Source organism: Salvia hispanica, chromosome 5 (genome assembly GCF_029641045.1).
Source record: "Salvia hispanica isolate PSC_SH4W2 chromosome 5, Shi_PSC_v1, whole genome shotgun sequence".
NCBI classification, from domain to species: domain Eukaryota; kingdom Viridiplantae; phylum Streptophyta; class Magnoliopsida; order Lamiales; family Lamiaceae; genus Salvia; species Salvia hispanica.
The window spans coordinates 16,504,815-16,521,758 of record NC_142696.1 but is presented as its reverse complement, the minus strand read 5'-3'; the positions used below and the strand labels follow the sequence as shown (position 1 = coordinate 16,521,758).

Genomic DNA, 16,944 nt, shown 5'->3' with positions numbered 1-16,944 from the left:
GCATAGACGGTGGCATAAGGCGAATGAGATGGCTAAGTGCTATATGTTGGCTTCTATGTCATCAGTACTCAAGCATCAACATTCAGCCATGGAAACTGCCGCCGAGATCATGACAAATCTCGCGAATCTTTTTGGTACTCAGAATCGAACGGCTAAGTCTCAAGCCTTTCGGAGTATCATGACGAAGTCTATGAAGGAAGGCTCGTCTGTGAGGCAACATGTCCTCGAGATGATGAGCCACCTCAACCAGATTGAGGTATTGGGAGGGACGATTGATCCCGAGTCCCAGGTTACTATTATCCTTCAGAGCCTTCCCCCTAGCTTCCAGCAGTTCAAGCTCAACTTTGAGATGAACAAGCGTAATTATACTTTGGCAGAGCTGCTGACTGAACTTCAGTCGGCGGAGGACCTTATGGTTCAGGCTAAGGTAGCCATGTTGAGTTTGGCGCCTAATTCCTCTGGCTCTAAGCCTAGAAAAGGAAAGAAAAAGGCACCGAACCCAGTGGCAGCTAAGAATGCTAAGGGAAAGAGGAAACAGCGGGGTGAAAAGAAGCAAACAGGAAAGTGCTTCAAGTGTGGAGAGAAAGGTCATTGGAAGCCAGATTGTCCTAAAAAGGGCAAGGCTACAGGTATGCACCATGCTCTAGTAGTCGAGTCATGTTTGGCTTCGACGTCTACTCATACTTGGGTTATTGATACTGGAGCAACTGATCATATATGTTTTGATCCTGACTTAATGCAGGTGACAAGACGGCTACATGATCGTGAGATCGAAGTCCAGCTGGGCGACGCTACGAAAGTGGCAGCCGTTGCAGTGGGAGACGTTTATTTACGTTTTTCTAGTGATAGATTTTTGATTTTGAAGAATGTTTTGTTGATACCTTCTTTTAGAAGAAATTTAATTTCAGTTTCTAAATTGTCTTTTGATGGATATTCGATTTCTTTTAATGACAATTGCGTTATTAAGAAAGATGGTTTTTATATCTGTCGTGGTATCATGGAAAATAATCTGTACACAATCACTTCTACACAATTTAATCAACGTAAATCAGAACTCAATAATGCATCGAAAATTTCTAAGAAAAGAAAAGAACCTTCAACTTCAATGAATGAAACGTACTTATGGCACCTTAGACTTGGCCATGCCAACGAAAGAAGAATTCATGCGATGGTTGATCAAGATCTTATCAAAGGTCTTGAGAAGGAACCATTTTCGAAGTGTGAATCCTGTCTCGAAGACAAGATGACTAAGAGACCTTTTAGGTCAAAGGGAAATAGGGCCAAGGAAGTACTTGAGCTCATTTATACTGATGTGTGTGGACCAATGTCAACCGAGGCAAGGGGCGGTTTTCGATATTTCGTCACCTTTACAGATGACTACTCGAAAATCGGATACGTCTATTTGATGCGCTACAAGTCTGAAACTTTTGACAAGTTCAAGGAGTTTAAGTCTAAAGTAGAGACGCATCATGGAAAGAGTATCAAATGCCTGCGATCTGATCGCGGAGGCGAGTACCTAAGTGCCGAGTTTTTGGACTATTTATCAGTAGCTGGGATTGAATCCCAAACGACTGTGCCAGGCACACCCCAGCAGAATGGCGTGGCTGAAAGAAGGAATATGACCTTATTGAATATGGTCCGCTCGATGATGAGTTATGCACGGTTACCTATTTCGTTTTGGGGTCATGCTTTGCTTTCAGCAAACTATCTCTTAGACAACTTACCTTCTAAATCTGTTCCTACTACCCCATATGAGTTGTGGAATGGGCGTAAGCCTAATCTAGAACATCTCAGAGTATGGGGGTGTCCGGCTCATGTATTGGAAAAGGATCCAACTAAGCTGGAGTCTAGGACTGAGGTTTGTGTGTTTATAGGATACCCTAGAGGAACGAAAGCTTATGAATTCTATAGTCTCAGAGATCAGAAAGTGATTGTGAGCACTCATGCCACATTCTTAGAGGAAGACTATGTAATGAATCATAAGTCCAGCAGTGAGATAGCTCTTGATGAGCTAACTCAAGTCACAACTTCCATTAACCAAGAACAATCACCTAGTGTGACAACAATTCCAGAAATTTCAACTGATACTCCAAATATTGTAGTGCCGCGCCGCAGTGGGAGGGTCTCTCATGAGCCCGATAGATACATTGGTTTGGGTGAGTGCATGGATCACTCCTCGGACAGCAATGTACTTGACCCCTGGAATTTTGCAGAGGCGCAGGCAGATGTCGATCATTGCGAATGGGTGAAAGCAATGGATTCGGAACTACAATCAATGGTAGACAAAGACGTCTACGATTTGTCTGTCCTACCCGAAGGCTGTACTGCCATTGGGAGCAAGTGGATATACAAACGTAAACGTGGACCCGATGGAAGAGTTAAAGTCTTCAAGGCAAGACTAGTGGCTAAGGGGTATACCCAAAAGGAAGGCATCGATTACGATGAGACCTTCTCCCCAGTGGCCATGCTCAAATCGATCTGTATACTTTTGTCTATAGCAGCTTACATGGATTGGGAAGTATGGCAAATGGACGTTAAGACTGCGTTTTTAAACGGGAGTCTTGAGGAGACCATCTACATGGAACAACCCGAAGGCTATGTGGTAAAGGGCAAGGAACACATGGTTTGGAAGCTTAAGAAGGCCATTTATGGCCTCAAGCAAGCATCTAGATCATGGAACCAGTGTTTCGATCAAACAGTTCAAAAGTTTGGATTCGAAAAATGCCCTAATGAAAGCTGTGTGTATAAGAAGGTTGAAAAAGGAAATGTTGTGTTCTTAGTTTTGTATGTAGATGACATTCTTCTAATTGGAAACAATAAAAAGATGTTGTCATCAGTGCGAACTTGGTTGTCCAGCCAGTTCGAGATGAAAGATATGGGTGAAGCGGGACACATTCTCGGTATCAAGGTTCTTAGGAACCGAGCTAAGAGAATGTTGTGCTTATCCCAATAATCTTACATCGAAACAGTACTTAGATGATTTAGCATGCAAGATGCCAAGAAAGGTTTTCTACCTTTTAGACATGGCATCCATTTATCTCAAGAGATGTGTCCTAAGACAGCATCTGAGATAGCAGAGATGAGAAGAATACCATATGCCTCGGCAGTTGGTAGTCTCATGTATGCTATGCTTTGTACTAGACCCGATATCTGCTTTGCTGTTGGCATGGTAGCAAGATATCAATCTAATCCCGGCCAAGGACATTGGACTGCCGTAAAGAACATACTCAAGTACCTTAATCGGACTAAGGACTATGTTCTAGTTTACAATGCAGCCGAGCTCTGTCCTTTAGGATATACAGATTCAGATTTTCAATCTGATGTAGATTCGAGGAAATCAACTTCCGGATATGTGTTTACCTTAGGAGGTGGAGCCGTAATTTGGAAGAGTGTAAAGCAGAAATGCATTGCAGACTCTACCATGGAAGCCGAATATGTGGCCGCTTCGGAGGCTGCAAAAGAGGCTGTATGGCTTAAGAACTTCCTTCTAGACTTAGGAGTGGTCGCGAATATGCCCAAGAGCATCACCATTTATTGCGATAATTCTGGTGCTGTGGCAAATTCGAGGGAACCGCGGGCTCATAAGGCGAGCAAGCACATAGAGAGGAAGTATCATATCATTCGAGATATAGTGCAGAGAGGAGACATACAAGTGGTCAAGATTGAGTCAGAGAACAACCTGGCAGATCCTTTCACGAAGGCATTAGCGGTAAAGCCGTATGAAAGCCATGTTGAAGGAATGGGAGTTCGACTAATTCAAGACCTCAATCCGCTTTCAGTATAAGTGGGAGAATATTAGACGTTAGCACATTTTTTTTGTATACTCGAAAGTGTTTTGAGTATAAGTGGGAGATTGTTAGAGTTTGTATACTAGAAATCACGTTTCGAGTGATTGAATACTGTAAAACTCTTATTTTATTTTCCAATAAATAAAACAGATTATTTTTGTTATAATGTTGCTATGTTTTACATTTAATGGATGTTAATGCATGTTTAAATGTATAAGTTAACTTAACAAAGTCTAAGTCTTTTGTTTTAGTAGACCGGTTGTGGGCGTCGTCCACTTTAAGGTAATACGGTCAGTTCTAAACAAAGAAAAAGATGAATTTCACAACCTAGATGGAATTTGACTACCCATCGAGAAAGGTTGCAATGTCAGTCCGCATATTTCTAAGCCTTACTGAAATAAGATGACATTGGTGTGGTATAGCACTGAACGGATCTAACAGCAAGACTTGCCTTAGGCTATCTACTGAAAGGCGAGGTCTTGATAAATATTTATTTCTTAATCAATGTAGGTTAGCATTGAGCATACGGTATTGATTATGCATTACTTTGACTTATCAAATGGTGCGGGTTTTTCGTAACCCAATGATCCTGATATATTGGGTAGTGGTGATCAATATCTAGCGGTGCTAGGATTGCTATTATATTGAATCGTGCACGAGCTGAGTCTCATTTGATAATGTCCTCAAGAGGAGCGCGAAACGAGGTTTTATTATTCGGAACCTAGCTAGTTGGAGTGTGATTACTCTATGAATAATAAATAAGTGTTTCATGCTAAGTCCACTCTTGGAATTAATAAGAAGTTAATTAATTAAGTCAATAGCAGACATTAATTAATTAATGGACATTTTAATCTTAAGCACGGGAAATGAAAGTTAAACGGAAACCCGGATTACTTATAATTTCGGATTTGGATGGGGAGAGTTCAATATTACTTCTGTAGTGGCTGCTCGTAATATTCCAATTATAACTTATATTAAATTGTGGGTTCAATTTAATTAGTAAAAAGTAAATTGGATGAGCCCATATCCAAAACCTTCCATAGATCCCTGTCTGGGCCCAAAAGGAACTTAATATAAATAGGAGAATAAATGAGACAGAAATAACACAATTCAGATTAGTGTAATTTTCGAAAATTATAGCTCCTAGCTGTAGAGATTTTCGAAATCCCCTCCTATTCCAAAAAGGATTTCTTCTGTCTTCTTTATTTAAGTCCTAGTATTCTAGTAAGATCAGCCCACACTGATATTGGGATACAGTTCGGGAACCAGAGAGAAGATTTGTGGTTTAGTACTCAAAGCATCACGTGGAGAAGAAGCTAGCCATCTTCAATTCTTTGGAGAATTAATTAGGTATTTTTCTGCTCCGTAGAAAAGCATGTTTTAGGTTTTCAATATTCTTAAAGCATGATTAATTCAAGTTATGAGCATGATACATGTGATAATTACGCGAATAGCTTTTGTCTAAATAATCTGCTAAATAGATCTGATTATTATGTGATTGTTATTTATGCACCCGCTTCCGCTGCCGGTTCTATCACTTTCTTAGTTTAAAGTTTACTTGTTTTCATCGTTAGTTACTTGCAAACACTCAACGCTGTTGCACTTTTGAAGTACTTTGTTATTTTCCAACATTTACGTTATGAAGTTTCTATTTCGCATGTCACTTTGGTTCGAGTTTACTTCATTCTGCCTAGGAAAGTTAGATTTAGTTATTGCTTTCAATTTCTAAGTGTTTTCTTATCGGGAGTTGTTGATTCAAAAGTTGTAGCTATGTTTAGTCAAGTTTTCGTGCATGAGTTTCTTTTCTGCGCCGTGATTACCACCTTGCATGTCGGTCAGTAGAAGTAAAGTTGCAGTTTACCGTTCAATTTAAGTTTAAGCATTTTAATCGATGGATCTTGAGTTTGAATTTATGAATCTGAAGTTTTAGTTATGGTGTCTGTGTTCATATGATTTTTGTCAATACTTGGTGAGGAAGAAAACGTCAAAATCAACTTTATTGGACCACTTTTACTTTTAAGTTACTTTTGCTTTTGTTCCCTACTTTTCAGATGTACTATCCAGACCTGTCAGAAAGCCCCCAGCCATCAGATATACCTTGTTGTCTAAATTTCCCCTTTTAGTAACTGTCCACTTTCCATATGTCTCTGATACACCTTGTCCCCTATTTTCACGAACACTCCCACATGTCTGTTATTTTCCCGCCTACTAGTCAGTAGAGTACCACCTTTAATTCCTGTCTAGGTAAAATCTCAACCCAAGCGTGGTAGCTAACCAAAACACCCAGGAAAGTCACCACAATTATCAAAACGTGTCCATCCTCGTGGGATTCGTCACCACAATTACCAAAACACCCAGGAAAGTCACCACAATTACCTCCATTATACTAGCCAGTAGAAGTGGGTTGAGGAAACTTGTTTGAAGCCAGGTCCCGGTTATCGTACCAACGACTCAGCTGGGTCGGGAATCTCTTCCTGATCAGTTGGATACACTCCAAATTCACATACGAAAACCCGAAAAGGAACAAGCTCTGGCCGTCAACAATCAAGCATTAGTTTTAGAATCTGAGAACAGAGGAAGTGAGTTGGAAATTCAAGTAGAAGTTCAAGCTGATAGGGCATCACCAACCACTGAATATCCTGGACATGTCAATACTCGAGCATCAATTATAGAATCTGAGAACAGTGGAACTGAGTTGGAAATGCAAGAAGAAGTTGAAGCTGATAGAGCATCACCAACAACTGAATCTCCTGGACAAGTCAATAATCAATCATCACTTATAGAATTTGAAAACAGGAGTAGTGAGTTGGAAATTCAAGCAGAAGATAAAGCTGATAGGACATCACCAACAAATGAATCTCCTGCACATGTCAATATTGAAGCATCAATTATAGGATTTGAGAACAGGAAAAGTGAGTTTGAAATTCAAGCAGAAGATGAAGCTGATATAGACTTAAGAACACAAAATGCCTTGCATCTATTATCAAATGCATGTACTGACTTTGAAATTAGCAACAATGAAGAAGCAATTAAGGCAACAAATGCTATTGTTGATATCATAAATGAACAGGTACAGTGATTATATTAAAATCTTAAAGCTTTGTATATAATTTTATATTAGTTATTGACATTGTGCATATCGTAGTTGACATAGATAAAAATATAATTGACATGGTATAGAATGGAATTTCAGGAAGATAGGGAGGATGCATGTGCATGCTCAATTATTGAGTATATGATGAGAGAGGGTATTGAAACACTGGATGACACCCCTCCTGAATCGAACATACAAAAACAAGAACATAAAGGGAAAGAGAAGATGCATGAGGAAAAAGAAAAAACTCCTGAAAACACAGACAGAAGAATGACTGTTTACCAGGTAAAAAAATTAAAATTAACCTTATTACTCTTAAAAAAATGAATGAATTATTGTTAACATTGCTTGTAATAGTTGTTAAAATGGCTTGTATGTGTAGTTGTCAAAGCATGTAGATTAGTTTACATAACTTGTTTGTGCAGTTGACATGATATGTATCGTAGTTGACATAATCATATTAGTTATTGACATGATTAGTGTAATATAGTTGACATGATTTGTAATTGCAAGTATCATTAAATTCACTGACAACAGTACCCGGACCCTGTTCCGATCTCTGAGATTCCACTGGCTGAAGCTAGAGAGAGACGGACTCGTGCTGAAATGCGTCCTAGCCCAGTGCTACGCTCACCATTTGAAATACGAGCCGTGCATATGAAAACAACCCTGAACCCAGATGAAAGAGATATGTACTACTACATAGTAGAAACTGAAGGAACAAATGAGTATGCATAATTTAATTCTTTGAATAATCTATACAATCCTTTTATATTTCCATGCAGTTGACATAATTTATGAATGATATATAAATGTTGTCTGCACGCTTTCATTTCAGTGATTCATGTGTCTACACTAATGGCTTTGTTTGGGCAAGCAAAAGAGTGTTTTCATCTCTGAAACCCCATTCAGAAATCAGTATAGGTGTAATTGATGTATGGGCAGCGCACCTGAACTACAAGGAAAGAGAAAGGGCAAAATCGTCACCTCCGCGCCTGTTTCTGACAACATCCCCATGCGTGAGTAATCTAAATTTCTGTGTCAACTATTTGGATGACAAATTTCACTAACAAAAAATGTTAAATGCAGTATTTGAATATAACAAATCGGCAGCCTCATTGAGATCCATTATAATCCCAGAACAACTTTGTGTCGCGAATTCAACAGGAGATTAGAACAATAGAAGATTTCGATTGGAGAAAGATTGATTTGGTAACAAATTTATTTTTGTGCAAAGATCTCACAGTTTCACCTACATAGTTTTGGACAGGAGTTATCAAATTCTTTCTCTAATTTTATCTAACATACAATACAGGTATTCTTCCCTGTTTTTAAAAGTGGCTATTATTATCTTGTGGTATTCTGGATGAGGATGAACAAAATTGAGATAATTGATAGTGCCAAACCAACTAGAGACAAGAATCCCTTGGAAAAGTATAGCTTTGATGTTGCAATACTGGTATGCTTTTTTAAATACAGTTAACATTATGTTTAGATTTTTGTTGACATAATTTATGAATCTTGCTAAAATGCTTTGTATGCTAATTTTAATTTAGTTGTTTATATATTTGCAGAAAGATATGTTTGAGGCATACTTTATAGAGAATAACATGACAGATCTATCACAAAATATAAAGAAGTCTCCTTACAAAGTTATTCCTTTAGATTGGGCCACAAGCACCAATAAAGAAGACATCGGTGTTTATACGATGAGACATATGGAGACATACTTTGGCAGTAAGGGAAGGAATTGGGTATTGGCTTTACTCCACGAGGCATGAAGATTCTACAGGTACTCAGAGGAAGATATTGCGAAGCCATGCTTACATCAGAGAGCAACAAGAAGTGTATGGATATGATACGCGATGCTAACATCTGGATGAATGCAAACAAACAAAGATTGTTTGCGTTACAGAACAAATACAAGGAATGGTTTAGCCGTAGAAGCAATAAGTAAAAAACTGTTTTATTCTGATTTGAACAAAGAGTGATTTGATGCTTATCATGTTTTGAATATTTGGACAAAGATTATCATGTTTTGATTTGATGCTTAGCCATAGAACCAATAATTCCTGCTGTCTTGATTTGAATATTTGATGTTATCATGTTTTTTAGATGGATGTGTAAAACAATTTTCAAATGTGGTTTTTAAACTATGCAGTCTGTAATAATATATCAACTATCAAATCAGTACAACAACTTAAATAGAAATGTCAACAACTTGAATTGAATGTCAACAGTTAATAGTTTCCATATAAAAACTCAACATTTTGTCCATACCTTAATTATCAAATGTCAATAACTTATAGCAAAAATGTCAACAGCTTGTCAATAGGCTTCATATAAAATTTCAGACAACTCAATATTTGGAACATATTCATGAATTATGGTCATACAATACATATTAATATAAAGCAAATTAAATGTCAATAACAAAAAAAGAAAATATAAATAAATTGTGCGTAATGTAAATAACTAAATAATTGTCATGTCAACTGTCTTTTTTTCAAATGTTAACAATGTCAACTGCCTTTTTTTCTAATAAAATGGAGGAAAAATAATTTAATTCCAAACCCTATACTCTAAAAACTATTTCGCTAACTCACAAAAAAGCGTAGCAATAAATATTTCTCTTCCATCTACTCTCTCACAAATAGATTACCGCTCAAAAAATTTCGACTACTCTCTCATATACAAACCCTTAATCTACTCGACTTCATCTCTTTTCTAGATTTCTAAATCGATTAAGAGTATTAGGAATGTCAACCGGACACAAAAACGCAAGTGATTTAGTTGGATCGTCGACCGTTCCTGGAAAAACGACATCAGAAATGGAGGTCAACACCAAATCAACAAAAAGCACTGAAACGACTGGTTCAGGTTAAAGATTTCATTCGTTTTTTATTTGTATGACTTCAATTTTAGGTTTTTAAAACACAGTTTGATTATTCAAAAGATTTAATTTTTAGGTTTCATTATTTAATTTTCTAATGAGTTCGATTTATGCTTTTTTTAAACAGCAGAAAAATATTCTTGCAGTTATATTTAAATTTTTATGATTATTGACATTAGAAGATGTCTGTTGACATATTGGTATTGACATTTTATACAATAATTATTAACATAATGTATGCTTATTTGAATTGTTGTTGACATAGTCATATGGTTGCTATAAAATAGATATGTTCTGTATACATAAAGATGAATTCATATGTGAAGTGTGAGAGGATTACATAGTATTATATTATATATATACCAACAGGGTATGACTGCACTTGTCATATGTATGCTTGTAGATGCTATAAATTTTGGCATGATATTACTGTATTGTTGACATTTTGTTGACATAGGGGTTTTGACATTTTATACAATAATTATTGACATAATGTATGCTTGTTTGAATGGCTGTCAACATAGTCATATGGTTGCTATAAACTGTATATGTTCTGTTGACACATGATTATTTATATTAAAAAGCGTATGACTGCACTTGCCATATGTAGGGTTGTAGTTGCTATGAATTTTGACATGATATTACTGTATTGTTGACATTTTATTGTACTTGATTTTAATCCAGAAAAAAAAGAACACATCAAAGCGTATAAGAAGCACATCAATTGATGAGGACGAGTTAACTATATCTGAGATTAGAAGCAAAAGAAAAAATGACCGGAAACAGTTAATTGCTTCTGAGATTAGAAGCAAAAAACGGAATGACAAGCACACAGAGGTTAAGGAACAGAATAAGAAAAGTAATTACTTTTCTAAACGGCTTCTAATCAAAAGGAAGACGATGTTTTTTATTCAAACCATGAGACAAATGAATGAGGCACAGGTTAATGCTGTGAAGGAGTTGGGTTTTGGGAATGTTTTGCATTTCAACATCGACTACATTCCTAGCTTTTTGGCATTCGAATTGGTGAAGAGTTTTCATGAAAAACAGTGCAAGATAAAGCTTAATAATGGTAGGAGTGTTAATATCACAGAAGACGATGTGGAGTTGGTATACGGATTTCCGAGAGGTAGGATTAGTTATTCCAGATATGACTGTAAAAGTAATGCAGATTTCATGAGAGAGTTAGGCAAAGATTGTGAAATAAAAAAAGGAGGAAACGTTAGCCATAAAGCTGTTGAAGAACTTATGTTAGCTGATTGTCAAGGAGGGCCAATGTTCAAGAGAATGTTCTTGGTACTATTAGAAGCAACATTGATTGAGCCATCAATATGTGGAACAATCAAGTCTAAGATTGGGGAAATAGTTGATGATCTGGAAAATATTAGAAATGTCAACTGGTGTTCGTACACATTGTATGTTCTGAAGTTTGCAAAGGAAAATTGGTCAAAGAAAAAGAAGAATGCTTTTGCAGGACCACTTCCTTTGTTCATGGTATGTTTTACATTTCACATTACAGATTATTAACACTGAACATAATTATATTAGGTTGTATGAGTAGTTGATATAGCTAGTAACTGTTATTGATATGGATTTTATATGCAGCTGTGCTACATAGATAGAGTTTTACAAGCCAAATGTTCAGTTCCTCGTACATTCCCAATAATGAAAGGCTGGACAAGCACTCATCTGCAAGATAGGAAAAATCGAGAGATAGATGTAGTAATATTTGGTAATGGACTTATCTTCAAAAGATATGTCCGTAATCTGGAGCAGGAGCAGGAGCAGGAGCCGGAGCCTCAACAACAAATTCCACACGTAGTTGACAGTGGGGTTGGGTCTTCCCAAAGTGTTGTCCCAAAAGATATCATGCAGAATGTAGTGAAATACATTCTACTCATAAATTATGGGAAGAACAATCTAGTAAAAACCCTTGAAGAATTTCCTACACATGTCAAAACTAATCATCTATTTGGATTAGTGTGTGATATTGTTAGATCTGCAATTGGAAGCCCAACAACTTCTGTTCAATCTGTGGAAGACAAGTGTGTAAAATTGGCAGAGTCATTTCTTAAAGACAAAGATGAGGCATTTGACAACTGTAAAAGAATCTGTGAATCAATAGTTACTGTCGAAAAGAAAAAGGAAGCACTTGAAGATTTGACTGAATTTCCAACTTTCAAATGGAGAGATTGCTATAACAAAGTAAGTACAACATTTTGTTTACATAAGTTTGTCTAAGTTGAAATTAATTTAATATTAATTACAAATTACTATTTCAATAGACTGCTGAAGAAGAAATACATGAAGAACAAGAAAAGGAACAAGAACAAGGACAAGGATCAAAAGAGGACACATCATGTGGTGTCAATAATGAATCAGCGTCTCCTATATCACCAACTGTTCTAGAATCTGATAACAAGGGGATTGAGAAAGAAAATCGGAAAGATCTTGAACAGGTAGAATTTACAATAACTATCTTAAACTATAAAGATATTCTGCATATTGTAGGTAAAAATATAATTGATATAACGTAATTTGTTTCAATTGAAACAACAGGAAGATAAGGAGAACCAAGATGACACACATGTTGAAACGGACAGACAAAATCCACTGGATAAAGAAGATAATATTGTTGAGGTAACTAAAACTAAGATTAAACAGTATATTATTTTTTATCAAATGAGTGAAGCGTTGTTGACATGACTTTATAGTGTAGTTGATATAAGTTATAATAATTATTGACATGACTTCTACGTGTAGTTGACATAACTTATAAGTGTTGTTGACATAGCCTCTATGAGTAGTTAACATATTATGTACCGTAGTTGACAGGAGAAAGAAATAGAATACATATCCCTACATCGCCAGTTTCTGATCCTAAAGGGGTGAGTCAAATCTCGTCTTTTGTTATTTAGAATTAATTCAAATTAATTTGATATTAATTATAAATTACTAATTTAATAGGCTGTTGAAGAAAAAGAAGAAGAAGGAACAAAAGAAGACACAGTGGGCGATGACAATAGTGAATCAGCCTCTCCTATCTCACCACCAGCTGCAGGTCCAATGGATGACGCACATGTTGAAATGAACAAAGCAAAGCAACAGGAGAAAGGAAAAGAGAAAGAAGAGAATATTGTTAAAGTAAAGTAACTGAAACTAAGATTAAATAGTATATTGTTTTTATAAAATGACTGAATTGTTGTTGAAATGGCTTGAAAGTGTGGTTGACATTTTGTTATAATTGTTATTGACATGATTTGTACGTGTAGTTGACATGTCTTATAATCGTTGTTGACATGATTTGTATGTGTAGTTTTCATGTCTTATAATTGTTGTTGGCATTAATTTTATTTGCTGTTAACATGGTTCTGTGTGTAGCAGACATAGTACGTACAGTAATTTACATAACTCGTATGTGCGGTTGACACAATATGCACCATACTTGACATAATTATACTAGTTGTTGACATGGCTAGTATATATAGTTGACATGATTTTTAATTGAAACTGACAAGAATTTTATTTGCACTGACAGAAGACTGTTGTTCCATTCTTTGAGATTCCACTGACAGAAGCTAGTGTGAAAAGGTCTGATGATAAAACGCATTCCGACCCATTCCTAGGCTCTCCAGTTGACATAAGAGCTGTAGATACAAAAACATACCTGAAATCTTATGAAAGAACTGTCTACTACTGCATACTAGAAACAGAAGGAACAGATGAGTATGCACTATTTAATTATTTCATTGATCTAAAAAGTATTTTTAGTTTTCTATGCAGTAAACATAATTTATGAATATTGTTCATATGTCTTTTGTATAACTTTATTTCATAAATGCATGCGTTTATGAAGATGATTTTACTTGTGCGACCAAGGAATTGTTTTTATCACTGAAGCCCCATGTTGAAATTAATGTGGGTGTAATTAACGCGTGGGCTTCATACCTGAACAACAGAGAAAATGAAAGGCCAACAACATCACTTTCACGCTTTTTCATGAGTACATCTCCATGTGTAAGTAATATTAAATTATATGTAAACTGTTTGAGTCAGATGTCTCCCTAACCAAAAATTTTAAATGCAGAACTTCAATGTAACAAATCGGCAGGAAAATTGGGATGGTTCAACAGCAAAGAGAAATTTTTTTTCTCAGATAGATAATGAGGTTGAAAGAAGATTATTGGCTTCTCTGCGCGTGATTGGGATATCGGCTTCTCTGCGCGTAGTCTGAAGATTATCCAAATACTCAGGGGAAGATATTGCTGCACGATGATTGCATCAATTTATAATAACCAGAGATCGCCAATGTTACAACTAGCTCATGATTGGATGGAAGCAAACATGGACAAATTGTATAAGCTAAACAACAAATACAAGAAGTTGTTTAGTTGTAGAAAGATGAAGTGAACAAAAACAGATTTTAATGTTTGATGTTAACTTATCTTTTGGATTGGTTTTAAAATGATTATTATGCATTCTGACTTTTGAAATTAGCAGTTATAACAAATGTTAATAAGTTCAACAAATTGTATTGAAATGTAAACAATTTGATTGAAATATCAGCAACCTATAACAAAATGTCAACAGCTTGTATAAAGTGTCAACAACTTGGAAAATAAATATTATGTCAACAACTTAAAATTGACATAATTATATTAGTTGTTGACATGGCTAGTACATGTAATTGACATGACTTACAATTGTTGTCAACATGTTTTCTATGTATTGTTCACATGACTTGTACGTGTAGTTGACATGGCTTGAAACATAGTTGACATGACTGGTATGTGCGGTTGACACGATATGTACCGTAGTTGACATGACTGGTATTGTGCGGTTGACACGATGTGCACCATAGTTGACATAATTATATTAGTTGTTGACATGGCCAGTATATATAGTTGACATGATTTTTAATTGTTGACATGTGCACCTTAAAAAAATGATGGAGCACGAAAGCAAGGTAGAGTCCAAGTTGTACTAAAAAGTCAACTACTTATAACCAAATGTCAACACCTTGTATAAAGGTGTACAACTCAGAAAACAAAACTTGAAATTAAAAAAACAGAATCATAAAATAGATGTCAACAGAGAGTAAAATCAGATATCAACAACTAACAAGAAAATGTCAATAATTTGTAGTCTATGTCAACAACTAAAAAACAATCATGTCTCCTTTCTTCCACAGCTTCTAGCATTATGATCAGTAATTTTATGACACTTTCCACAACGCCTATGAGGTTTATTTGCTTTTTCAATTGCTTTCTCTATGCTTGACTTAATCTTGCTTTTCTTGTCACTTGCACCTCCTTTTGTACTAACCACATCTGGAGCATGTGCAGTTATTTTTTCAGGTACAACAATACCATATATATTCATGATTGAATCATTTTTATCAATAGACGACGATCCAGCATAGTCATCTTTAAAGATTTGAGGACCAATACCCGCAAGCAAATTATCCAAATCAAACAAATGATCTTTATTCCTAAAAGCACGCTGATATAGATCAAAGTAACGACCATGACACCTGTTAGCAATCAGTAGTTTGTCATCTTTGTTAGAACTTGCACACATATAAAATGTCAACAGCCTATATAAGATGTCAACAGCCTATATAAGATATGCCAACAGCTTAAATAACACATGCTAAAACTTAAACTGAAATATCTATAGAAAATAGTTTGAATACCTATGTCAGACGCACTATCATCACTCGTGAGACCATGAACTGCCTTTAGTAATTCACTTTTAAGCCAACGGTTACCAACATATTTCTTTGGAATATTGTTGACATCTTTGTTTCCGAGGATGAAGAAAAGGTGGCTGCATAGATAACCACACCTTAAAAATAGTTTACACTCACATTCATATGACTCAGTCTCTATCTCATGTGTAACTGTAAAGGTCTTCTTTCTAGCATCAGAAACTTTGAAGACCTCGATATTCTCCAATGTGGACATGCTAATCATCCGACAACTCTTATCAGCCTCAGCAATAAATTCTTGTACCACTCTAAACATCCTATCTGTGTATATAGATGCCAATTGCTTCTCAAATACTAAATCAGTGACATATTTTGGAGTGATTACAGAATCATAATAGTCAAGCCTTTCAGTTTGATTCCTTTGAGCATCAATGGCATTATTATACTGAAGAGTGAAGTCAGCAAAATTAAACAACGGTTTCGAGTACCTCTTAAAAAAACTGTTTTCAGATTCTGAAAAATATGTTGTTCTCATTAAAGAACCCATAGGAACATCTCTAAAGAAGGCTGGGATCCACATATGTTTAATAGCAAACATATCCTTAAACCATTTATGATCTTCTACACCATATTTTTCAACAATGCTAGTCCATAATATATCAAACTCATCCGGATCTAACAACTCTGACCAAACACAAGACTTAAACTCCTTACTAAACTTTTCTCTGTCAGAAATAGATTTAGGTATCTTCTCAAACAACTTGCTCATAATATGCCACATGCACAAACGATGCCTTGTACCAGGTAATACCTTCTCAATGGCAAGCCTCATTCCCCAATATTGGTCAGTGATTATGATTCTTGGAGCAACACCCATGCATTCAACACATACAGTGAAAAGCCATGAAAATGCATCACAATTCTCACCGGATACGAAACCAGATCCAAACGCAATAGGACACCCATGATTGTCTTTCCCGGTAAATGGACCAAACACCATACGATACCTATTGAACAAATACATCAACACAAAACATCAATAATGTCAACTATAGGTATATGCTATGTCAACTATTAAATCAGAAATGATGCAAAGTACAAATGTATCCTATGTCAACTACCATATCAACTACTATCTATGTCAATTACTAAGTATAATACATAAACTAAATGTTTGTTGAATATGTTGTATCAAATGCTACAACATCTCCAAACATGTGGTAATGCTTCCGAGACTCAGCATCAGACCAGAATAAGCTCACTAACTTATTATCTTCAGGTGATAATTGATATTTGTAAAAAAACCCTTCACAAATTCTCTTCTTCTCTTGCATCTAATTTAGGATCATTTGCACATCCACTTATTTTAATTTCTCTTTAATATCACGTGAACAATTCCTAACATCAGTCAATGTACACCCAACAACATCATAACCACCGAAAAACTCCTTTAATAAGT

At 35.8% G+C, this 16,944-nt stretch overlaps 1 protein-coding gene across 1 annotated transcript; it reads right to left on the bottom strand.

Moving 5' to 3' along the window:
- Positions 1 to 13,927: 13,927 nt before the first annotated feature.
- Positions 13,928 to 16,032, bottom strand: LOC148926362 (protein FAR-RED IMPAIRED RESPONSE 1-like). Its single transcript, XM_089059101.1, has 3 exons — positions 15,471 to 16,032; positions 15,079 to 15,345; positions 13,928 to 14,040 (listed from the first exon to the last, which is right to left on the bottom strand). Exons 1-3 carry the CDS (start codon positions 16,030 to 16,032, stop codon positions 13,928 to 13,930), a joined length of 942 nt encoding a protein of 313 aa, XP_088915227.1.
- Positions 16,033 to 16,944: the final 912 nt, after the last annotated feature.

Coding starts and splice junctions, on each gene's coding strand:
- LOC148926362 (XM_089059101.1), bottom strand. CDS start 16,032: ATGGGTTCTTTAATGAGAACAACATATTTTTCAGAATCTGAAAACAGT. Junction 15,346..15,470: donor TGATAGTGCGTCTGACATAG/GTATTCAAACTA, acceptor ATATGTGTGCAA/GTTCTAACAAAGATGACAAA. Junction 14,041..15,078: donor TAGTACAAAAGGAGGTGCAA/GTGACAAGAAAA, acceptor ATCATCGTGCAG/CAATATCTTCCCCTGAGTAT.